The following is a 15,734-nucleotide window of genomic DNA, read 5'->3' on the forward strand; positions in this document are numbered from 1 at the left end:
TGGGCTTTTCTTCCCTTGCCAGGTCTTCTGGCGCTACACGGGCAAGGCACCCCCCAACCTGCCCAAGAACGTGAAGCTGGTCAAGTGGCTGCCTCAGAACGACCTCCTGGGTAGGTCTGACACACCACGGTGCTGCTGGTGCTCCAGGGCTGCTCTTGTGAGGCCCCAAGGGCATCATCTGTGGGTCAGGTGTGAGTTACCATCCTCTGACCCATCACTGTGGGGCACAAACCTTCCTTGCAGCCATTGCTGTTGGAACCAGGGCTTTTCCTTTAGGAACGTAGCTGGGAATTGCCCAATTATGAAACGACTCTGTTTGAAAATGTTTTCCAACACTTCAGTACCAGGCAAAGATGAGAGTCTTTATGTCTGACTAAGCAGTCTCAACACCCAGCTGTGTTTTTGTCCCATCTTCTGGCCTGAAAAGAAACTTCATGGTCCTCAAGAAATTGCTTCCAGACAGGTCTTTGGGCTTTTAAAGTGGTGGAATTGTTGCTGGGAGAGCATTTCTTGGTAAAAGAACAGGTCAGCAGTGAGAAACCTTCACTGCCGTGGGAGAGATGGTGAAAAACTAATCAATGATAACAAGCCTTTTTAACCTCTCCTGGCTCTGGTTTAATCCTAAGGTGGAGGATTACCCAAAACCAAGAGAGGTCTACAATGTTCCCATCTCTAAGTCTGGCCATGATGCTCACAACAGTCCCAAAATCCTTGATTTATCCCAACCACAGCCCGGTTTTTGTGCATGTTTTTTTCCCCAGAGACGTGTTGCTGGGAGTCAGTAATTCCAGGAGCTAAGCAAGCCTGTCTTTCCTTCCACAGCCCACCCCAAGACTCGTGCCTTTATCACCCACGGAGGCTCCCATGGTGTTTATGAGGGAATATGCAATGCAGTGCCCATGGTGCTGATGCCTCTGTTTGGGGACCAGATGGACAATGCCAAGCGAGTGGAGTCCCGGGGAGCAGGGCTGACCCTGAACATCCTGGAGATGACTTCCAACGACATTTCCACCGCCCTGAAGGCAGTGATCAACGATAAAAAGTCAGTACCAGAGGCATCAGCCTTCCGCCTTCTTACTATGTAGCCCCAGCATGGTCACTTCCAGCTTAGCACGGCATTTTTCTCTTCCTAAATGGCTTATTTTATCAAAAGTATGTATCTGATAGCAGCTGCTGCCACAGAGAAGCTGATGCTAGCCCTGGGTTAACTTCAGGCTGTCCCCTTTAGGGGACTAGAAGTGAGAGGGGAGGATGCAGGGGGAAGGGGAGATGGGCTATGAATGTAATGGAAGAAATCAAGTTGGCAAAAAAATGTGTTGCTTTCTTAAAGCCTAGGCAGTGACAGAGGGTTTTGACACAAGCAGCAAACAGCTTTTGTTCCCAAACATGTGGTAACACAGGTCAATGGGGAGCCTGAAAAGGATTTATCAAACATATTTATCACTAATTTATCTTACAGACGAGTTTTCTCAGGCATTTTCCCCCCTCAGTGCTCATGAGGAATTCTGTGAGCACAGAGAGCTGCTGCCTGGCTCAGCAAGGCTAGACAATCCCAGCACGGAGCAGGAGGGACATGCAGGGATGCACTGAGGAAGCCCAGGGAACATCACAGCGCTGCAGGCAGCACACCCAAGGGGTTTAAAGGAAGCACAGAGATTTCTTTCAGACATAAGAGCTCTCCCCTACTCCCATTCGAGGATGCCAAGGACTAAGAAACTCCACCACATTCCTGAGAAATAGCAGCTTATTGACATTGTTTCCTACCCAATTTGTATGGCAGTAATAGCAATAACACTACTACTAACAAAAACAATAATAATGCAGCTGGAAAAGCTGGCCAGCTTTTCTACCCTTTTCAGCCAGAGTCCTTCACCCCAGAGATTTTGCAATTTTGCTGAGAGCCCAAACTGAGCTTTCCCTCTTTTTTTTTTTTTTCGTCATTAGAAACAGCATTTCCTGAGGCTGTAACATTGCCATTATCCTTCTCAAGGGGCTCAGTAGCACAAAAGCCGGGAGCAGCTGTGGCTGCCCCATCCCTGGAAGTGTCCTGGATGGGGTTTGGAGCAACTTGGCCTGGTGGAAGGTGTCCCTGCCCATGAGGGATGAGCTTTAAGGTCCTTCCAACCCACCCCACCCTGTGATACTGATGTCTTGGAGTGGCTACCTAGAGCAAAGTCTAAACAGGATAAGGAGAATAAAGTGGGCATTTAAGAAAAGCTGGATGTTTCTCTGGTCCAGGGGTTTTCCAGAAGCCTTTCTTGCCTCATCTGGGGGGCCAGAAAACTGATGCCTTGGAGTGGCTACCTAGAAGAGAGGCTAGACAGGACTGAGAAAATGAAGTGGGTATTTATTAAAGGCCTTCAATAGGTTCACCTTGGGCAGCCAGAAGCTTCCCAGAGGCTACACCCAAGGTGGACAGTGTTCACGAGTTTTTCAGACAGTTATAAGTTTGGTCCATTTACATATCAGGTGTTAATCGTTCAGTTACAGCTTCAGGTGATGAAGTCATTTACCCCCAGTTTGCGCCTCCCCCAGTTCGCTGTTGTTTACATTTTTCAGGGCCTGAGGCAATAAGGTGTTCTTGAGTTTCAGGCCTAGAGGGCTTTTATTTTGTCTGAATAAAACGGGAGAACAGTAGCAGACAAGCTACAGAGTTTTAGACTTACACCCTGAAGCAGTGCACGGTTCAAAACAACATAAAAGCTAAAATCCTAAGGCATCAGCCCCAGGTTTGACCCACCCCCCTTGCACCTTGTCCCTGCAGGTACAAGGAGAACATCCAGCGCCTCTCCGACCTGCACCTGGACAGGCCCATCCACCCCCTGGACCTCGCCGTGCACTGGGTGGAGTTTGTGATGCGGCACAAGGGGGCCCCGCACCTGCGCCCTGCCGCCCACGACCTCAACTGGGTGCAGTACCACTCCCTGGACGTCATCGCCTTCCTGGCCGCCGTCGCCCTCCTCACCCTCTTCATCTCCTTCAAGTGCTGCCTCTACTGCTGCCGCAGGTGCTTCTGCAAGAAAGGCAGGATGGGGAAGCCCACCAAAGCCAAGTCCCACTAGCACCTGGCAACTGGGTGGTGGGTGACAAAGCTCCTTCTCCAGACCCGGCAGCGGGGTCAGGGAACAGCTCAAATTTCACTGCAATAAATAAAATGCTACGATTTTTTCAGTCAAGGAATGATAAGGATCCTTTGAAATAGCACCACAACAAGGGTTGTCCCGCTGATCTAATTTTGGCCTTTTAATTAAGGATGGCTTGTTAAAAATGACTTGTGTAGGAGTGCTGCAGTCACTTGGGAAGGTCTGAGTGTGAAATCCAAGCCCCCTGGCTTCCACCTCTTGGTGTGCAGAGGACTCTGAGTGACTTTTTCTTTTAACCTGCAGCAGAGATATGTAGGGATTTTGGAGGACTTTAGGAGAACCATCTGGTCAGATTTGTTTGAAATCTCTGTGTGGCTGCTGTTGTTGGAGAGGCAAATGTTGTACACTCACAATTCCTGTCACACAAACCAAGTTTGATGCACATCTTTGTGTGTGTTTACAAGACCCTGAAGAAAACCAAGGTTTCTGGCAGGGGACCTGCAGGAAAACCACTGGTGTTTCCCCCAAATCCCCATCGGCAGATGTGCTTTAACCTGGAGCTCACCTGCTGGTGAGATCTTTGTAAGCGTTCCTTACACACCCCCACAACTGATTTGCTCTCTGTAAGTGATACTCAGGGAAAGACCCCAAACCCCAGCCTTATAAATAAACCCCGAATACTAAAATTAAAGGCTGCTGTGTTTTCTGTCTTGAGAGTTACTGGGGGGATGCTTGTTTGTTCATGGAAAAAGAGCTGGAGAAGGGACAGATTCAATCCCCCAAGGTGTAAAAGCCACCTTGATACACAAACCCCCTTCATTCCTGTCCCTGCTGCCAGGTGACTTGGTCCTTGCTGAGGAGTGATATCGTGAGGCTGCCACAGCTCCCAGGTGAATATTCTGGGCTCTGAACTGGGGGATCCCAGTACATCAGGGCAGGACAGGTGTCCTGCTGAGTACTTTTCTCTGGCTGTTTGGAAAAAGCAGGGATTTCAGAGGAAGCTGTGTGAAGTTTGAGGCAGTCTCTGTCCTCAGCCTGTCCCCACTGCAGTGCCCAAATCCCATGAACACCCACCCCATCCACATCCTGTCCAGCACTTTCCTTTCCTTGCTCCTGCCCACCATAAACAGAAGGAAACTTTTCATTGGGGTGTGCAGACTCCCCTTGGTGTGTGAGGGCTGACCTGCTTGGAAAATGCAGCTTCTGCAGCTCCACACGTTCCTGAGGTGACAGCTCTGGCTGTCCCCGAGGTTCTGGTGACAGCAGTGCAGCTGGAAAGGAGACCCTGTGAGAACTCTCAGGGCTGTCACAGCACAGCCATGGTGGCTTCAGTCCTCTCTGAGCATCCCTGGCTCCCAGCAGTGTCCAATGCCAAAAAAAAACCCTCTTCAAAATGTCCTTGAGGAGAAGTTCTTTGAGTGCCCTGCTGCAAACTGGCTCTGGATCAACCCAGTGACTTTCTCTGCACGGACAAGGGGGAAACTCTTTGATTTCAGGTCAGAGGAGCACAACTGAGGAAAAAAAATAAAAATATCCCAATTGCAGCTGCAACCCCCCAGTGCAGGGGAAGTAAAACTGAAAGGAAGGAAGTCAAAATGCCCATCCCATGACTTATTTCATTTCAGAAATACTTTTAACACAGCCAAAGAAAAACAACAGCAGAAACCAAGTATCCTCTTCTTCCTCCCTTCGCTCTCCTCACCCTTAACAGCTTTATCCTGCTCTTTATTTTCCCTTGGAGAAAGAATGTGCAGGTCCAGGGCCGGACAAGCATCCTGTGCCCAGCAGAGGACACTCTGGGATCACCCAGAGGCAGGAGCGGGGAAAAGGCCACCCCAGCTGGGTGGCTGGAACTCCACAGGGACTTAGTTATCCCTACCCTGTGCTCCAGGAATATGGACCCTGCTGCCAGGAGAGGATTTCCAGACGCAATTAGGAGCCAAAGCACTTGGGACAAGTGGCTCTGGAGCAGAGGAAGGAGCTGGATCATCACCACAGCTCGGGCCCCCCAAACCTTCCCAGGGGAAGGGTTAATCAGAGGATGATTATGCCCCTTAATTGGGGGCCATACAGAACCAAAAAACAGGGCAGAGCCACCAGCCCAGCTTCCCTAACTGGGAGACGAAGAAATCCACAGCCCAGTTTAAAGCACCAGAGCTGAGACTGGGGCACTTCCTGGAAGGGGAAACTGAGGCAGGGCCAACCGTTGCTTCTCTCCCCGAGCTCCCCAGAGCCCCAAGCACTGCAGGCTGGGCTTTTCCAGCAAATCCTTCAAATTTCTAGGGAAAAGGCAGCAGCCAAAATGCCCCCACTGCCCTAGGATAACGGGAGTACAAACACCTCCCACCTCAGCAGCTTCCCCCTGAGAGCTGGTGATTTCTGCTCCCACCCAGTGATCTTTGGAGTGTTTATTTTTCCCTGGATTCTAACACCCAGTAAGTCTGGGAAAGAGACAGTGCTGCTTCCCAGCTCCTCTGGACCGTTCAGACCCACCCCAGCTGCAAAATACAGCCAGGGAGCACTTTGGTTTTGGGATGGGGTGTCCTGGGGGACACAGCAGCCCTGGCTCGGGGGGGAGGATGAAGCCAGCATCTCTCCCTGCTTCCCACCAGCCAGACCACGGGAAATGACTGGAATTGCTGGCATTTTTATGCAGCCACAGGGTTTCTCAGCCTCAGCCCAATCCTCAAGGGCAATAGTGAGGTTTTTCCACTGCCATGGGAGCTCTGGGTGGATCTCGGGCTTCTCCACCTCCCCAGTGTGGGGGCCCATGGAGACCCCTGGCCCATGGACACCAGGGTGTCCAAGCCTGTCCAACCTGGCCTTGAACATTTCCAGGGATCTAGGGGCAGCCACAGCTTCCCTGGGCAACCTCACTACCCTCACAGGGAAGAATTTCTTCCTAATATTCCATCTGAAAGTAGAAAGCCATTCCCCCTTAGAAATATGCCCTTATAAATAAATATCCTGGTTATTCACAGGCACAGGAACACTCCCTCTTCCTTACCTGTGCAGGGCTCCACCCACAGGTGGGGCCCTTGCCCTGGACACGCTCACTTGGATGCTCACACTCAGACCTGCAATTAATCATTTAATTAATTTATTTGATAACCGACCTTTTGGGTGGCTTTGTAAGAAGTAAACAGTTACTGCTGCTGGTACCCAGCCACAACTCCAGTTTGGGGAAGTTTTCCAGGAGCTCATTTCCCACTGTGGGAAATCATGGAATCATGACATGGGAAGATGTGGAGTGCATCCCACTTTCCTGAGGAGTGTGGATGAGGGAAACCAACCTGCCAGGAGCAGCACCAGCCTGATTTAACACTCAAACTCACCCCAAACCCACACGCATCCACAAACAAAAAGAAGTGGCTTTGGCACTGCAGATGTGATGGTCCAGCTGGGGAGCAGTGCAGGGATAACGCTGTGGAACATCCAAGGGAAGTGGTCCAGAACACGTCTTGGCACCTGCATCATCCCCCAGAGTTATCCCTGCAGCATTCCAGAGGGTTTGGCCCTGGAGATGTCCCATCCCACGGCAGTTTGGACCTCTGGCACTGCCTGAGGGTGACAGAGAGCTGGCACCAGCAAGCCCAGGTAATTTTAGTTGCAGCAGCCACAGAGCCCTCAGCTTAATTATCACCTGCAGAGGTGTTCTTAGGAGTTATTTCTAGGTGAGTGGGATGAAACCTGGGGAAAAGAGATTGCCAAAATGTCTAACACAAAAGGCGGGACAGACTCCCTCCACGGGGGGGAGCATCAATTCGCATTCTTTTAAGGAAGGGTGAAAGGTCTCCTGTGCCAGATCTGATTGCTTAGGATGATAAAAGCGAGTCATCGAGCAAATCCCAAATCCCCCCAGCCAGCTCCTGCCTGGCTTACTTAATAAAACCAGCCTGAATATAAGGAGCAGATTTCTTCCCAGGAATGCTGCCAGCCTGGATTATCTTTGGGGAGGGGGAGACGTGATCCCTGCTCCAATGTTCAGTGGGGGGAATCAAAGCAGGGCAGGAACACACAGTAATATTCCAGAGGCTGCTGAAGGGATGCTGGGGCCGTCCTTGGGGGCTGGGTTGGTCCCAACCCCTTGGAGATGATCTCAGCAGAGCAGGAGGGTGATTCAGAGCTGGGATGACTCAGGGAGGGGCAGGGGGAGCAAGGGGAAACCACAACCAGCGTCACTCTCAACATCCCAACACCGAGTGAGGCTGTTAAACTGTAAAAAAATTACACACTTCTCCCTCCAGCCATAGCCCTCTTCCTTTTCACTTGGACATCAGGGTCTTTCCATCCCAAATCCAGCAATCAGCCACCCCTTGAGAAAAACTTAACTTTACAACCTTTTTCCCTCCCCATCCGCTCCCCAAATATAATACATTTTTTAAAAAGCTCAAAGGTGCCATTCGTTGTTCAGAAGCCCCTGAATTCCAGCAACGGATTAAACCTGCTGAGGTGTGAAAAGGGGAGACCCGGGGGATGCTTTGGGTAAAGCCTGTTACCAAAAAAAAAGAGCTTTTGAAAGGAGACTTGAGTGGGTCATGCTGTGAAAGTGAAATGCGAGTTTCATTTCCAGGGATGATCATCATTATCTCCCTTAATTTCCAGCCATTCAAGCCCTATTTTTGTGAGGGATCAGGCCTGATTAAATCACCTCGGGCTATTAAGGTAAAAAAAAAAAAAATTAAGGATCCAGCAAACAAGGAAACCCAAACCTGGAACAGGATCGCTGAACCTGATGTGCTTTACATGCCAGCAAATCCCAGCACCCAGGGCAGGATTCCAAGGAATCCATTGTGATCCTCACTGGAGGTATTTCTACCACGGTTTTCCACAAAGCAAACCATCAAGCCTCCAGATGGCCTGGGAACGGCTCCCAGAGGAGGCTGAATGCAGGGGACAGCTCTGGGAAGGGGGGGTTGCTGACAAAAGAAAACTGAGGAAGACTTGGGAGCAACCCTGCTCCTCTAAGCACTCACAGCCAGCTCCTCCTGTTGTATCCTGTTCACCTACAAAAGGCTTTTAATGGAGAGCTGGGAAGGAAACAAATCCAGACATTTTCAGCAGGGATTTTAGGGATGGAAATGAGCACCCAGAGAGCTCCAGAGTCTTTCACCACAGGCTCCAGATTTCCCTGCAAACCACACTTTGTGTGGAGACCCCAATAACCATGGGGTGACTTTCCTCTCCTGACACCTCTCCTCCAACTTTCTGGTGCTGGATGAGCCCACAGATGATCCCTGACTTGCGATGGCTGAAAATGCCGTGGGGATGCATTTGCAAAGTGACCTGCGCTGGAGCATTTTGTTCCCTGAGGAATAAAAAGCTGAATCCTTTCTTCCCTTGAAGGTGAAATAGTGCAGGGAGCCAGACAGCAGGGAACAAGCCAAGGGGGAACTCCACAAATCATCTGGCTGGTGTCCCTATCTCCCAGAGCAGGGTATCCATGGTGGGCTGTCACCTGTATCCATCCCACAGAGCTGGAGTAGGGCAGAAGGGGCCTGAGAGCCCCAGCAGAAACCAGAATATTTCCCTTCCCTGGCTTGGGATCTGACTTGCAGTGGGATTGGGAGCACCACAACAGCCTTGGCTGAACACAAGGGCGTTTTCCCCAGCCAGACAAGAACCAGGGAAACTCCTCCGTGCCAAAACAAATCCTACAACCCCATCTTGTCCCACTTCAGGAAGTTCCTGACCTAGAGCCTGAGCACAAGCAGCAGTTTGGGAGGTGAGATCATTTCCAGCCACTTCTACCCTGGAGACGGTGGGATGGAAAGGCTGAGGAGAAGAAATAGGTTTTACCACTGGCTCTGGGTGTTGGCACAGTGGAAACTCCACTAAATTAATCCCACTCTGCTTTGGGATGAAGAGACAACAGCAGATGACATCTAACCAGCAGCACCAGAGAGTAACAGCTTTAATTGGAATGATTTTTTCCCCCAAAACTCCTTTTTCTTTAAAAAAAGGACCATTAACAATAGGAACAAAACCCAGTTACTGCAGGAGAGTGGCAAAGCAAAGCCCAGACAGATTTTTAGGAGGCCTTAACGTTTAGTTCAGAAGGCATCTGAGGGTCACATTCCCAGTCCCAGCACAGGAGGAAGGACTGGATTTCAGACCAGAAACGGGGAGAAAATAATGCAGCCTCACCCCACAGGCCCCAAAACATGCTGGCCATGGTCCCAAGGGTCTGGGGAGGGCACAGGGTGGTGAGGAGCTGAGCCCAGGGTGTTTAAGGCAGCGAAGGTGGGTATTCAGAGTACCTGAGGTAAACAGAAAAACCAAGGAGGGGTGAAAAACACCCTGGGATTATTTGTGGATCATGGGAGGCTCAAACTCCTGCCCTCACCTGCTGCTGCCATTCCCCCAGCACAGCCTTCTGGAGCCCAGCAGGAGAAGGGGGAAAGCTCAGATTTGGGTAAAACGCCAGATTTGGGTAAAACGCCTGCAGAAAGGCATCCTGCTGCCTGCACCTGGAGGGCACCCTCACTGCAACAGGGATTTTAGCTCCTGCATGGAAAAACGGGTGCCTCAGGGAGAGGGAATGGGGCTGGGCTGCTGACAGGTCCTCTGTGCTATGGGGAGCTGCACAGGGAACCCCTTAAAGCCCTTGAGGAGAAATTTAAGGTGCTGTTCTGGGGTCCATAGAGAGTGGTCTCTTTTGCGGATGGGATTTTGGGAAAAGACACCATTCCTTCCACCAGATGCTTTTCCTACTCTTTTATTTCTGGGTTTGTTTTGTTTGGTTTTTTTTAATTAACCTGAAAAGAAAAAAAAAAATCCCTCCTTTAAGAATGTTTACACATCCTCTGGTGGCAGCTTTTCACTAAAAGGAGCCTTTGCACTTACAATAATCTTGCTGTGCAAAAATATTTCCCTCCCAGGTGAAATATCTGAAGGCTGAGGAGCAGGAGAAGGAAAGGAAGTCGTTCAAAAAACTCATATTAAAAGGAACAGGAGAATAATATGGGCACTGGGTGACACAAATACGGAGTTTTTTGGCACCAGGTTTACAGCAAAGATTATTTACAAGTTAAACTGGATTTGAGGAGCCTTGAAGAATTAGAAATTAATGGTAAGGAGCACCTGGAACATCCCCAGTGAGCTCAGATGCTCACAGGGCCTGTGAAAAAAAAGGAAAAAAAAAAAAAAAAAAAAAAAAAGGCATTTTTGGTGCAAGGTGCTGCTTGGGCTGAGCACATCCCAAATTTGGGGACAGCCCAAGTTCCTTATGGTGCTTTAGTCACATCTGGTAGCTCAAAACTTGCCTTTGGTGGGGGGAAAGGGCATTTACTGTGCTTCCTCTTAAAATATGTATTTACAGGACTCATATTTGTCTCAAACCCCATAGTTCCAAAGCAGCTTCTACCATCTAAAACCAGCCACAGCTTCCCCCAGCCCTCCCCAAAGTGGTGACAACTTTTACTGCTCGTTACAAAAATTAGACTTTTATTTGTAAATGCCTAGAAAACTGATCTCTTTTGGGATCCCTCCCCACCCCCTGCCCTCTTGAAAGTGGTTTTTTTAGTAAGAAATAGTGTAACTGGGTGAAAACCTATCCCCTTCCAAATGAATTCCCATCAAGGTGGGAAATCGCCTGCTGATTTCCAGTTGTGGTGGACAACTTGCAAACTTTGGCCTCTTCAAACCCAGGGGAGAGCAACCTCCACTCCTTCCCTTTACAGACAACTGCTTAAGGAAAGGGTGGCAGGGGAGGAAAAAGCACAGGGAAAAAAATTCCCAGCCAAGGAGAAGTGGACAGACAGGGGCTAGATGGCAAAATCCTCGTGGTCCTGGGGGCTGAAGGCAGCTGCCCGCAGCATGTCCAAGGCGTTGACAAGGATCAGGGTGCCCGTGAGGTGCTTCCAGCGCCTGGTGATGGGGTTCTTCATCTTGTCCAGCCCCGTGTGCAGCTCCTGGATGACATCCCTGTAGCTGTCCCCCATCTGGCTGCTCCAGGTGAGCAGGAAGTCGTATGCTGGTTTCCACATGGCCTGAGGAGAGGAGGAGAGAGGAGGGAGGGGATCAGAGCTCAGCCAGGGTGGCAGTGATAAAGGAGACGGGACTCCATTTCTCCATGCAGAACAAAACCAATTCTTCATTCACAGAACTCATTTTATTCTTATGTTCAACTCCAACTGGCTAGTAGTTTTCTTGCTTCCTTAATTAATTTGTTAGCAAACAGCATTTTACCTGCTTTCAAACCTCTCTATTCTTGGATTGTTTACATATTTTTTTCACTGATTCTCATGGGATAGGTTTATTGTTTATGCAGGTGCAACCTTATCTTTCTCACAAGAATAAACTGTTGTGTTAACTGACTTTCATTGTCGAGATTCTTTCACACTAGCTAGCTGCTAAGCTCTACTTAGTAGTGACAAGCCTGATTTTATAAAGCTTTTCTTTTATAAGATTCAATGTAGCACTGAACCAGGTAGATGTTTTCTATATAAGGGAAAGGGTTCCAGTTTCACCTTAGGACTTTTAGGGGAAAAACAATAGAAGTTTCTTTTCTCTCCTGGCAGTAATTGGCTCAATGCCAAGACAAAAACACTGATAGGTCTCTTTACCTGTTCCTCAGAAAAGGAGCTGTTCTCTATTGGGCTGTTTGCCAAAAAAACCCCACCAAAATCATTCAATACTTGAGGGAGAGCACGAGGCTTCTCAGCACATTTTCAAGGTGATGTAGCAGGTGTGTGGGACCTGTCACTACACTGTGAGCAGCTTTGTTCTTTTGTTTTGCATTATTTTCTTCTTTTATTAAAACTTTTTTCTTTTTAAAGACACACTCGATCATGCCCTCTCGCTATTATTTTAAGCCATTTTCTGTGAGGTGCTGAATACCCTCAGAGGTATTAAACCCTTGCAGAGCTAAATACACCTATCTCTATGAGAAATTCAGTAATTCTTATCTGGATGCAACAAGCCAGCATCCCAGAACAGGCACATTCCTGGGAAAACAACCTCCCAGCACCCTCAGATCCCTGTGACCCTCCAACAAGAGTGTGCTCAGGAGGAATCCCCAGAGAAACACGGAATGGTTTGAGTTGGAAAGGCCTTTGGGCCCAGCCATTAACCCGGCGGGTTTGGCAGTGCCGGCTCAAAGCTGGATTTAAACATCCCAGAGGCCTTTTCCATCCAAGATTCCAAGGCCTGCAGCAGCCCCGGGGGGGCCCGGCCGCCCTCACCTCGCTGTCCACCGTGCCCGTCTTGTCGCGGTGCGGGGCCTCGTAGGCGTCCATCTGCTGCCTGGACACCTTGGCCAGCTTCTCGGCCAGCTCCCGCCAGCGCTGGGCCACCTCCACAGCTGTGGTCAGCAGCACAAAATCCTGGATCAGCCGCACCACCAGCCCCTGGCAGTCCATCTTCAGCAGCGCCTGGAGGACACCGGGAGAAGCAAGCAGGGGGTCAAGGCCGGGGAACTTGCCCCAGGAGCGTCCCCAAAATCCTCCTGCCTCCTTTTCAGTGACAGCTGGAGAAATTAGGCCACCAGGCTTGGCAAGAGAATAATCCCATGAACCGCACGAAGCGCTCCGACCCCTCTGGGATGGGGTTTGCAGCCTCATTCTCCAGGCAACCCCTCCCGAGGAGTCCAGGCCCCACCTTAAGCAGTTTAAAGCATCCCAGGGGCTGAGGACAACAGATGCTTTTAATCAAGAGAACTAATCCAGACTCCATCCCAGAGCTGCAGGATCCTTCAAAGCAGTGGGCAAGGGGCAACCAGGACATTTTGGGATGGGATCTGGACATCAGCCCTGTGAGGGGGTGGACTGGGGTGAGACCCAGGTAAAGACTCCGACACTACAGGACCATTGCTCAGCTTGGGATGTTCCTCCTCTTCCTGCATCTTTTATTGTCCTAAAAGATGAGATTTTCCACAAATGGTTCTGAAGTGGAAAGAGCAACTGCATCAGTCTGGGTTTTCTAGGTAGGAGTGACTGAGCTGGGCAAAAAAGGATGGAGTAGGGTTAGCTCCTGTCCTGAAGTGTCAAATCACATTAAAATCCCCTCAGAGTGCGATGAAGCTGCAGTAGGGGAAAATCCCCAGTGCAGCCCTGGGAAAGGAAGGGTTGAATGGCAGTGTTCAGTCTCAGAGGATGGGATCTGACCGCCAGGATTGGACCATCATCCCACTCCCCAGGGCTCCCACAGCCCCTGCAAGAGCCTCTGGACCACAACAGTCCCAGCAGCAGCAACCCCAGACCATGGGCAAATCCCACCCTGAACCTCAGGAGGGGGTTTGATGTTATTAAAAATGGAACTCAAGCAAACAGACCCTTCACAGCAGCACAGGGACAGTTCTTACGGGAATCATAAGGATAAGGTGGTTCCCCACGTGGCCAGAATCCACCTCTCTGCCCCTGTGGGTCCTGACATCCTCTCCCAACACAGGGGTTTGGCAAATCCAGGTTTGGTTCTGGGGCAAAGAAGGGTTAAATCTTCCCACTGGGAACAGCTGGGGGAGGGAGGATGGGAACATCTGAAACCACTCCAGCGATTTGCAAAACAAATGCACGTTGATTTTCCCCTTATCTGCTCCCAGCTTAAAGCTGAGCTGGGCTCTAATCACAGCTGCAGCCCAGCACGTGCCTGCTCCTCCAAAGTGCTGACACCGGCTTCCTGTGGGAGCCAGGGAGGCCATAAACCCCCTCGTTAAACAAGCAAGGAAAACTCATCGAAAAAAGCACTCCCTTGGCTTGGCAAAAAGACATTAAGAAGCGTTTAGATCTAACACACCTGCGTCAGAACCGCCTCCTCTCCTACAGTCCACGGATCCCACACCCCCCTCTGGATCCACCACCCTCTCTGCAGGCAAGGGATCTGGAGGGCCCTGAAGAAGGGGCAGACTGAACATCCTCAAACCTGCCTTTCCAGGCAGCTGGATCCCAACCCCGTGCAGGACCTGGCATTTAGGAGAGCAGGGTGAAGGAGCTGCTCTCATCTCCTGCCCTAGGCCAGAGGCAGCACTGCAGGATTTAGAAGGATGGAGCTGCAGGAGATGGATTCTCCAGCTCCTTTGCTGCAGGAGATGGATTCTCCTGCTCCTTCTGCTGCTCCAGGTGAACAACAAAACAACAGCAAAGAAAATACCCGGGAGGCCCCCTCAACAAGAACTGCAAAACCACTCAGAACGACTCTGTGAGAGATGGATCGGTCTGGAGCGCTGCAGGTTAACTCGGAAACCTAGTGATGGCCACAGCAGCACCTGCTGTGCCCTGGCAGCTCCAGTCACACGGACAGAGGTGACAGGATGTGGGGACAGCACCAGAACCACGTGGGGATGGGGTGCAAGGCATCACAGATGCCGAGGTGGCAGCCAGAGGGGGAATGGTACTGGAAACAGCAAGACACTGGGATTACCTCAACAGACTTAATCCTCCAGTGAGATTATGCTACAATTTTTTTCCATCCTCCTCCCCTGCCCTGGACAAGCCTCCCGGGATAGCTGGGTCCACTCACTGTGTCTCCATCCCTCATCACCCAGGTGTGACCTGGGCTGTGCTTTGCCAGAGCCCTCAGAAATATTCATTATTTATTCCCCTGGGAGCAGCTGGGAAGCGGCTCCGCCAGCCCAGCAAAGAGCAAAGAGGGTGTTTGATATTCAAATCTCAGTTCAAAGCAGAAACACCTCAACTTAAAAGGCATCCAGGAGAGGTTGAATTTACATCCCAGCTTTGAAATGCAGAATCCCAATTCCTAATGAAGGAAAGCAGCATTGTGGAGGAAAAGAGCTCTCCCCCCCCCTCCCCCCCGGAACTTCCTGAAACAGGGGGAACAAAGTCCTCAAGGAGACCATGAGACCCACGGGGTGAGACGACGCTCGTGCACGGGCTCATCATCCTCTCTAGGATACAGGTCAGGTTTTGACCCAAAAAAGCTGGCTCTGTACAAGTGTTCCCCAAAATGGTTGAGGCATCAAACATATCTTTCACTCATTGTTTTGGCTGTCACCACCTCCAAAATCATCTCACATGTTTAAAATACACACACTGAGCCTTAAATACAGATTTTTTTTTTTCTTTTACCTCATACAGTCATGCACTGCCTCCCTGGGGTAATTCCCTTGGACATGATGCCCAGCTGGATCTCAGCATGCTGAGGGTGGTGAGGCCCTGGCACAGGCTGATCAGAGATGTGGCTTCACATCCCTGGAAGTGTCCAAGGCCAGGCTGGATGGGGCTTGGAGCAACCTGGGGTAGTGAAAGGTGTCCCTGTCCATGGCAGGGGCTGGAAAGGAATGGGCTTTAAGGTCCCTTCCAACCCAAAGCCAGGGAGACTTTGACCTGCAGGACTTTAGGACAGCTCCAGCCCCCCCAGCAGCCCTTTGAGGCTTGCACACACCAGAGACAAGCAGAAAGTCTTGGCAAGAGACAGGCAGCACATGGATACCTGGATACCGGGAGTCAGAGCAAACAAAACAATGGGAGGGGAAAAAAAAATATCCTAAACTCATCTCCTGTGTGACCTTTACAAGTAGCCTGGAGAAGAACCAGCTCATAGTTTCCTCTGCACAGCTCCCTGCTGCTGTGCCAGGGACCATTCCCAGCAGACCCGTGTTTTTCCCAACAGCAGTGTCTGTTGGAAGGATGATAAATGAGAGTCTCTCTGACAGCCAGAGAGGGAGAAATGCTGTGTCTCAGGGCAGGTCTAACC

At 50.4% G+C, this 15,734-nt stretch overlaps 2 protein-coding genes across 13 annotated transcripts in view; one reads left to right on the plus strand and one right to left on the minus strand.

The window, feature by feature from the left end:
- Positions 1-3,774, plus strand: part of LOC310911718 (UDP-glucuronosyltransferase 1A1-like) — a gene marked incomplete at its 5' end in the record, with an annotated part of 75,550 nt that extends 71,776 nt beyond the window's left edge. For all 12 annotated transcript variants that reach the window (XM_083865611.1, XM_083865603.1, XM_083865609.1 and 9 more), the window contains 3 exons: positions 23-110; positions 823-1,042; positions 2,765-3,774. In XM_083865611.1, coding sequence (XP_083721737.1) covers positions 23-110; positions 823-1,042; positions 2,765-3,062 — 606 coding nt within the window. In that variant the 3' untranslated portion in view covers positions 3,063-3,774. The remainder of the gene's footprint in view (positions 1-22; positions 111-822; positions 1,043-2,764) is intronic.
- A 5,245-nt stretch (positions 3,775-9,019) lies between these two features.
- The window catches only part of SH3BP4 (SH3 domain binding protein 4), a 34,999-nt gene continuing 28,284 nt past the window's right edge, over positions 9,020-15,734 (minus strand). The window contains exons 4-5 of the mRNA XM_083865592.1: positions 12,269-12,457; positions 9,020-11,074 (exon numbers count right to left, since the gene is read on the minus strand). Of these exons, the coding sequence (XP_083721718.1) occupies positions 10,850-11,074; positions 12,269-12,457 (414 nt within the window). The 3' untranslated portion in view covers positions 9,020-10,849. The remainder of the gene's footprint in view (positions 11,075-12,268; positions 12,458-15,734) is intronic.

The sequence above is a fragment of the Zosterops lateralis genome (genome assembly GCF_965231275.1).
Source record: "Zosterops lateralis genome assembly, chromosome: 7".
NCBI lineage: Eukaryota > Metazoa > Chordata > Aves > Passeriformes > Zosteropidae > Zosterops > Zosterops lateralis.